The following is a 7,922-nucleotide window of genomic DNA, read 5'->3' on the forward strand; positions in this document are numbered from 1 at the left end:
GAGAAGGATAATAAGTAGGAAAAGGGGAAGGGCAAGAGTAGAAAGAAAGAGAAGAAACCCTAAGCGTTTTAATTATTTAGAGTCGATTGGGTAGGTTCTATATCCTATTATAGGAGAAAGATAGATAGTATTATGAGCGTCTGCTTTCTTACTTTTAAAAAGTAATAGAGAGAGTAATGGTCTATTATCGAGAGCACTTTATATATTAAATAGTTTTTCGGTTTTAATCTATATTTTATATTAATAAAGCTTTATTACTTTTTTGTATTTAGTAAAAGGCTATCGTAATATATTGGGTAAATATAACGGAGTAGGCTTTTAGCTATCCGATAATAAACTAAAAAAACCGCTTAAATTTTCCCCCGCAATTACCTAATTTAATAGGAATAGATAGGTAAACAAGCAAAGGTTTATTAACTTTATAATTTTAAGAAAACTATCATAAAATATCTGGCTAAGCTGTCTATTTATTAGGCCTTTAAAACTAGCACTAACTATAGCTTCTACTATGGTTCGGTTCCTTAATTCGTAAATTCTGGTTGTTTCGTAAAATATCCTTTTAGCTGCAAATGTGGTATATGCGTTAAATCCGGGTTAGGGTTAGCGGCCAAGAATCACTCTTTGGGAATCAACCGGAATTTGTGAATTCAGGAACCTAACTAGGTAGGAGCCTGGTCAAAGTGCCGATTTTGAAGGCCTAACAAGTAATCTTGGATTTGGCACGTCGTGTGAACAAAGTTTCTATCACCGACGTTGAAACAAGGTCGGACTGGGTTGCGGGGAAAACTCGCCAATTGCCGGGCCTAGCAACACTGGCAGATCCATTCTGACAGCCGAAAAAGCCCGTTCTGGCAGGTCGAGTGCAGTACGTTAGCACAGTCAACTAATGCCAAGGTGCTGAGACATGCGATTTCGGATCAAAATGTCCCAAAGAGCTTGCAAATTCATGGACAAATGCCATCTTCTTGACCAAAAATGTTGAGGGAATTGCAGCTCCCGCCAAGCTCACGATCGTCGATCCCTTCAATATCCGATCCCCACGCCCCCCACTCGCCGGAATCGCAAACGGGGTTAGGGCTCCTATCAAAAACATCACAACATTTCTCTCATCTGCATGAAGAGATGCACAACTCCGCTTCCCTACGTCACAGAATGGGACCAATTCCCAGCCCCAAAAAAATGAGGATTAGAGGCTGACGGAGCCCACCCACACCGCATTTTTAGTCTCGCTCAACATTCCATCGGCCGCCGGACAAGTGAGGGGAGAAAGGACGGAAAGAGGGGAAGACCAGAGGGAAAAAAAAAAAAAAAAACACCGGACAACCCGCCCAAAAACCTTGGTCATGCTCAACTCACGTGTCACCACGTCGCTCTTGCAGCATCCAACCTCCGCCGCTATCCGACGCGCTTTTATCTCCAGTTCCAGCTCCCCTTCCTCCTCTTTTCTCTCTTCTCCTTTTGTCAGGTCCGGACCGTTGCGCTTTCCCACACCAACAGCCACAACCCCTTCCCTCCTGCGTCATTGCTCCTCTGACTCCCACTCTTCGTCATTATCATCAAACCCAAAGTCCAAACTCCCCAACGCCAACCCCTCATCGGACAAATCCACCTGGCGCGCCATGGCCGAAAAGGACATCAGCCGCTACCTCCGCCAAACCCACGACCGCGTGTTCGAGCACAACCGTGCCTGGGCCGCCGAGAAGAAGAAGGCCGACCCCGACTTCTTCGCCAACCTCTCCGCCGGCCAAACACCAGAGTACCTCTGGATAGGATGTTCCGATTCCCGCATTCCCGCCGAGCAAATCACCGGCCTCGAACCCGGTGACGCGTTTGTCCACCGCAACATCGCCAACCTGGTCTGCAACACCGATCTTAACGTCATGGCCGTCATCAACTACGCTGTCCGCCACTTGAAGGTGAAGCACATTGTTGTGTGCGGGCACTATGGCTGCGGCGGTGTAAAGGCTGCCATGTCGGCCAAGGATCTGGGGATTTTGAACCCCTGGTTGAGAAATATCAGAGATGTGTACAGGCTGCATGAGAAGGAGCTGGATGCGATTCCGAACGAGGAGGAGAGGTATAACCGGTTGGTGGAGCTGAATGTGATTGAACAGTGCAAGAATGTGGTCAAGACGGCGGGGGTGCAGCAAAGTTATGCCGAGAATAGCTTTCCGATTGTGCATGGATGGGTGTTCGGGTTTAATGATGGGTTGTTGAGGGATTTGCAGATTGATTTTGAGGGCATGTTGAAGGATATTCAGAAGATTTATAACTTGACGGAGAGCTGAGGGGTGGGGTTGGATAGTGAGTTTAATGGCATTGAGCGTTTTCGCCAAGGGATTGGTGTCTGTCGCTGACAACATAATGGGCACATGCCGTGTAATAACTGTTGATTTGCATGTTTTGAACCGGAAAATAAGCCTAATTGACTACTGTTCGAGGAAGAACTCAACAGTCATGCCTCATAACCATATTTCGGGGTGAGCTTGTCACCATATTGCGGTAACTAATTCTTTGTCCACGGCCACATAGCCTCTAGTGTCTGATGTGTCGCGAGGCTTTTTATTGCGCCCATGAGGTACGCACATATATATTTCTAGCCTATGATATTTAGTCAGTGTGAGATTGAAGAGTTAAGTGCCATCCACTCTAGAATCACCAAGGGATCAGCTTTGTTCAACAGTCCCAGCCTTAAAGGTAAAAGGTAAAGCTCAGACAGATAATGGAACGAGATTACATCTGAAATGTTAACGCTTCACCTTTAATGCTGCACTCAATTTAGAGAAATTCTTTTTCTTTAAACATTAACTATTTGTAGCCAGCCCGATGCCAACCCCACCAGCAAAGTCCGTTTTGGGTGGTTGCTCAGTGGCACATGCTTCACGCTAAACCAAGCCTCATTGCATGCAAATGGGCGGCATGGTTGATGAGATCCTGCCATGTCGTCTCACCGGGGCAGTCAAGGCACAGATGGGCAGCTGAAGACCCAGGGTCCGTGTATGCTTCTGGAGCCCTTCCTTCCAAAGAGATGCACCGTCGACCAGCTCCTGGTGCTCCTTATTCCAATCCGCCTGCCCAGTCTTGATATCCCAAGACCAAATGAGCGGGCCGATCCCCGGACCCAGCTGGTGGATATCATGGTGTCGAATTTAGGTTCTGGAAGAAACCACGTCGGTCAGCGGCTTCCCATGCTAAAGTACGACCCTCCACTCCAAGGCTGAGCGATGCCTGAAAACAATAAATTTCCAGGTTGTCGCCATGACGCCCCGACGGGAAAGAATTGTTGCTGACACGGCCCAGATCGAGACTAATGAGCACCTGCCGTTGAGCGGCTCAGCCTGCACCGGTGCATCGGGAAACAGGGGTGCAGATTGCCCCAGCGTCGTGGCTCGCCAGCTGGACCGCCCAATCGCGGGGAAGGTCGCTAGCGAAGACAACGTCGCGCGTGTCCCGAAATGTCCAGAGCTCAAATTTCATCATGAATTTGGTGTGGGTAAGGTGGCATAGATGGCGTTGGGGGAGGGCGTAGATGGCGGCAGCTAAAATGCCACCTCGTGTCCGCCTCCGTGTTGGAGTCCGGACACTCTCTTCCACATCACCCACGTGTGGTGATGACGATTGACTTTGTGCTATTGTTTCCTTTTGTGACATTGGCAATTAACGTATTTTCCCATTGCTAGTTGCATCTATTTACAAGATGGTCCTTGGACTGTCATCATTCCGGCCGGCATCACGCCTTTCAACCGCCCTTCTCGCCATCATATCTGTCTTGGGATCTGTGTCGGGCGTCAGAGCAGCGGACTTGGACAGTGCCCTCGCTGGACAAACAAATCTCACCACGTTTCGTGAGCTAGTCAAGGTGTGCCTCGATTTGCTCTCCATCCTCAAATGTCAGCACTGATCAATCTCATCAGGACCACCCCGACATCTTCGTCAACCTCCCCTCAGGCGTCACCATCGCCGCCCCCAACGACGACGCCTTCGACAAACTCGGCAACTATGACGAATGGCGCGAAAACAAAACCCACGTCGAGGCCATCCTGAAATACCACGTCATGACCTCGATAGTCTCTATGCCCTCCATCATCAAAGGCGACTCGATCTGGGCACCCACACTCCTGACCGACCCGAAATTCTCCCCCATGAAAGGCGGCCAACGCATCATCCTGACCAAGCAACCCGGCGGGGAGGTCGTCTTGACATCTGGCTTCGCCAACCGCGGCACCGTCGTCGTGGAAGACGTTGAATGGGCCAAGGGCCTCATCCAGGTAACCGACTCGGTCATGCGCGTCCCTGAAGGGCTCGAGTCCACAGCCCGCAACGCCTACCATGACATGACCTCCTTTCTCGGCGCTCTCTTTGCAACCGGTCTCTACGACGAGGTCATCCTCCCGGCCAAAGAGGTCACAATCTTTGCCCCCACCAACGCTGCCTTTCAAAAACTGGCGAGCACGCTCCCTGCCCTGTCGAAAGACGAGCTTAAATCTGTGCTCCGGTATCACATCGTTCCCGGGCAGGTGTCTCAGATATGGGAACTGCGGAACGAGTCTAGTCTTGTTACTGCGGAGGATAAGCACTCGATTCGTGTACTGAGGCACAGCAATTTTATATTTGTTGATGCTGCGCAAGTTTTGCAGGCTGATATTCTTGTTGCAAATGGGGCGGTACATTTGGTGGATAATGTGTTGAATCCGAAGGGGGGGAATAATGGGACCAAGGGGCCGGATGTAGAGGCTGTGGTGCAGAGTCCGGCTTTCAGGGTGGTGGGTACGGAGACGGTGACGGGGACAGGGGCGCCGACGCCGTGGACGGAGTTCTTGCCTTGTACGGTTTCTTGTCCTTTGACAGAGACGGTTACGAGGACCGACCCGACGGTTAGTGTGACGAGGAGTGTTGTTGTTAATCAGGGAGGGGTGGGGCCTACTTCTACGAATGGGGGGTTGGGGGCGAGGTGTACGGGGTTGGTTGGGGTGGGTATGGGGGTTGTGGTTGGGGTTGGGGGTTTGGTTGCTCTGTAGGTGGAGAGACAAGGGCGAATCTTGATACCTGGTTGCAGTGTAACATCTAGTATTGGAAAGGAAGTAGTAATACAAGAAGATTGTCTAACTAGACTCGGGCGTTGTTGCTCGCAGCGTCCATAGCATTGATCGCCTGTTGAATTCGGGATAACGATGCACTGGGGATGGTCCGCCCTGCACCGCCATCCCCCGAATCCGTCTCCTGCTCCAGACCCTTCTCTCCCGCCAGCGCTTCAAGTCTTTCCCGCCAAAACTCCCACCGCTGCAGACTGCGCGGGTAGACACCCTCGCACAGCGGGCCGGGTTTGATTGCCGACTTTGTTTTCTCCTCCAAGTCTACCCCACAAGTCATCTCGCTGTACACAAGTTCGGCGCATTGGGTCAGCCACTGAGTTGCTATCCAAAGTCTGCACTCGAATATAGTTGGGTCCTCCGGCGGGGGAAATTCCAGCGCCGAGCGTATCTCCAAGTAGGGAAAAATAATCCAGTTCATGTACTCTTCATTCAGGAGCTGTGACGCAAATGAGTTCCAGCGTTTCCAGGCGTCTATGTCCTCCGAGGTGTAGTCGTCCAACTCGGTAGCGTCAAACCACTTATCGAAGACATACATGCTCAGATCGGGCAGGTCCGCCCAGTTCAGCGTGCAACCCTAGATGGAAAAGAAAGCTGTCAGATATCCTGCTGATGCGATGATAATGAACAAGTTTCCGCTCACCTCGAGCTCAACCACAAGCCCGCCTCTCGAGCGCAAGTTGTTCATGCCAGCGGCGAGCGCGGCGTGCCATGGATGTTCGATGGGCACGATTCTCACCACCTCCAACAGCATCACCCACAGATTCCAAAGCAGGGTGTCTGCAGCCTTTGTTGACTTGCTTAAGGCAATTAACTGTCGTAGCTCGTCTTCCAGGTTGGCCGCGACGACTGCAGAATCATCGCTGGAGTTTAATGCTTTGGCCAATGTGTCGAGAACATCTGCTTCGCCCTGGGGCATGCTGGGTTCCTTTAGAACCTGGAGATCTATGTTTGGCATCGTGGTTCAATGTGCGAGAAGAAGATGTGAGCATATGGTAGTTTGTCGGACAAAATTGACTGTCAAGAGAAAGTAGTGTGTGTTGTGGAGATGGAGGGCGAGGATGCGTGGGGGAAAAGGGGGGGGGGAGGAGGAGGAAGAGGATGAGGAGGAAGTAATGGTGGGTGCCATGGGAAAGATGGAAACAGCAGTTGCCAATAAGGCCAGGCCGCTGTGAGCTGGGGGCCCGAACAGACTACGTCCAAGAACGGCGTTTGATAAGCTGTTATTACTGTTTGACGCCGCCTGCTGGAACAAAGAACAGGTCGCATTTTCGTCCCATCTTCAGATCAAAGGGCTTGGAACAACGCCGTGCAACCACACCGACTGCTATATGTGAATTGAGTTGATTTTGACCCGCGTCAGGGCGAGACTTGCTTTGTTTGAACCACCCGCATCACTTAGCCTAGACCGGGACTCGTAGCAGCAACTGGGTGGTAAGGGCCAAGTACACCAACAACTCACCTACCTGTAACAAGCCTTGCGAGGCTTGGCGCATAAATACCCCCTTGAATACAAAGGCACTGGCAATCTGGTGCTATCCGCAACACTTTCTTTGTTCACAATGGCCTTGATTCAATGTATTATGTCTGATGAATGAAACCCACGTGGAACAGATACGTACTCATCAACTGAGCATACAGCTTTACTGGTGGACCATCTGACCGGCGCTGAGGGCACCAGCCCAGTCATCATGTGCTGCAGTGTCCAGGCTGTATGCAAAGCCTCACTGAGGTAAAGGACAATAAATAGAGACGTTAGTCCTCATATCTTTGGTTGACATTTCCAATCTCTAGTCTCCGTTTGCACATAAATCATGGTAAACTGTGGAAGCCATCACTTGCTTTGAGTCTTTAGTTTAGATCTCCACCTTACCTTGGCATCCCTCCTTCATGTCGGACTCGACGAATCCACCACAAAGCGCACCGAGACGCAGTCCAACGGACTCATCCTATGTAAAAACCCCCCGTCCGCAGCATCGCGAAGAGTTTCCCTTCATGTTAAAGGCTAACTGGAATAAAGTACGACTGCGATGGCGTAGTGGCTAACAAGAACTATCCAAGTTCCAAGTCATGGCATTATGCTAGGGATGTCAGGGCGCAGGTCGCCGCTGAGCAGCCACAACATCCACGGGGATGGAGATACCCATCATATTTCGGCGACAAAGCTGGCCTTCCTTTGGCAGCTTCGAAGCCCCTGACACATACTCCAATCGAACCTGGGAGTTTGACTCCATATGTACCAGGGACTAAGCCTGGAGCACACCGGGCAGTCTACAACGACACGAATAGAGCCGTAGTGGATGTGATTTACCACGATCCCAACAAACTTCCAAAGAATGGCTCGAAGTTTGAGGAATTCTCCAAGGCGACTTATGTGGCGAAGGCGGTACCGTGATATTTGGATGTTTGGTAGATTCGATGATTACCTGCCTAAGTAGGCTGGTAGTCGGTATGGCTTTGTGAGAGCTCGGGACTCAGCCTTCGGCCTTGTTATAGATATTCTAGTGCTATTTGGATCTTTGGAGTGTGAATATATTGGTGGGATTTCTACGGTCTTTTTTACTGAGATTTCCTTTGTCTAGTAGATGAATTTACTTCTTTCACTTTGACTCATTTCTGCCTGCACAAATCTCTCGAGTAAGCAGAGTCTTTTACTTTCTACAATATGGAGACCCGGCAGGTCCAGGCACATTCATAGCCCGGCATTTGGTTCAGTGAATACCTTTGGTGTCTAGTATGACAATATGAGTTGGTTCATTGAAAGGAGCATTGCTCGATGGCTTGTCATAGGCTCCTGGGTGTATATAGCATGATTATTCGCTCGTCACGCTC

The 7,922-nt window shown here is 50.3% G+C and overlaps 5 protein-coding genes across 5 annotated transcripts; 4 read left to right on the forward strand and 1 right to left on the reverse strand.

Moving 5' to 3' along the window:
* Positions 1-963: 963 nt before the first annotated feature.
* QC763_510260 (uncharacterized protein) lies at positions 964-2,288 on the forward strand (the record flags this gene model as incomplete). The annotated part of the gene is made up of 1 exon (XM_062913616.1): positions 964-2,288. Exon 1 carries the CDS (start codon positions 1,344-1,346, stop codon positions 2,286-2,288), a length of 945 nt encoding a protein of 314 aa, XP_062765171.1. The 5' UTR covers positions 964-1,343.
* A 651-nt stretch (positions 2,289-2,939) lies between these two features.
* Positions 2,940-3,507, forward strand: QC763_0078680 (uncharacterized protein; the record flags this gene model as incomplete). The annotated part of the gene is made up of 2 exons (XM_062906076.1): positions 2,940-3,170; positions 3,301-3,507. The coding sequence occupies 2 exons, from the start codon at positions 2,940-2,942 to the stop codon at positions 3,505-3,507; spliced, it is 438 nt and encodes a 145-aa protein (XP_062765172.1).
* A 190-nt stretch (positions 3,508-3,697) lies between these two features.
* On the forward strand, positions 3,698-5,018 carry QC763_510250 (uncharacterized protein; the record flags this gene model as incomplete). The annotated part of the gene is made up of 2 exons (XM_062913615.1): positions 3,698-3,859; positions 3,915-5,018. The coding sequence occupies 2 exons, from the start codon at positions 3,698-3,700 to the stop codon at positions 5,016-5,018; spliced, it is 1,266 nt and encodes a 421-aa protein (XP_062765173.1).
* Positions 5,019-5,050: 32 nt separating this feature from the next.
* Positions 5,051-6,355, reverse strand: QC763_510247 (uncharacterized protein). Its single transcript, XM_062913614.1, has 2 exons — positions 5,734-6,355; positions 5,051-5,667 (listed from the first exon to the last, which is right to left on the reverse strand). Exons 1-2 carry the CDS (start codon positions 6,046-6,048, stop codon positions 5,107-5,109), a joined length of 876 nt encoding a protein of 291 aa, XP_062765174.1. The 5' UTR covers positions 6,049-6,355; the 3' UTR covers positions 5,051-5,106.
* A 402-nt stretch (positions 6,356-6,757) lies between these two features.
* Positions 6,758-7,485, forward strand: QC763_510244 (uncharacterized protein; the record flags this gene model as incomplete). The annotated part of the gene is made up of 2 exons (XM_062913613.1): positions 6,758-7,043; positions 7,111-7,485. Exons 1-2 carry the CDS (start codon positions 6,981-6,983, stop codon positions 7,483-7,485), a joined length of 438 nt encoding a protein of 145 aa, XP_062765175.1. The 5' UTR covers positions 6,758-6,980.
* Between the last annotated feature and the right edge of the window lie 437 nt (positions 7,486-7,922).

The sequence above is a fragment of the Podospora pseudopauciseta genome, assembly GCF_035222475.1.
Source record: "Podospora pseudopauciseta strain CBS 411.78 chromosome 5 map unlocalized CBS411.78m_5, whole genome shotgun sequence".
Lineage (NCBI taxonomy): Eukaryota > Fungi > Ascomycota > Sordariomycetes > Sordariales > Podosporaceae > Podospora > Podospora pseudopauciseta.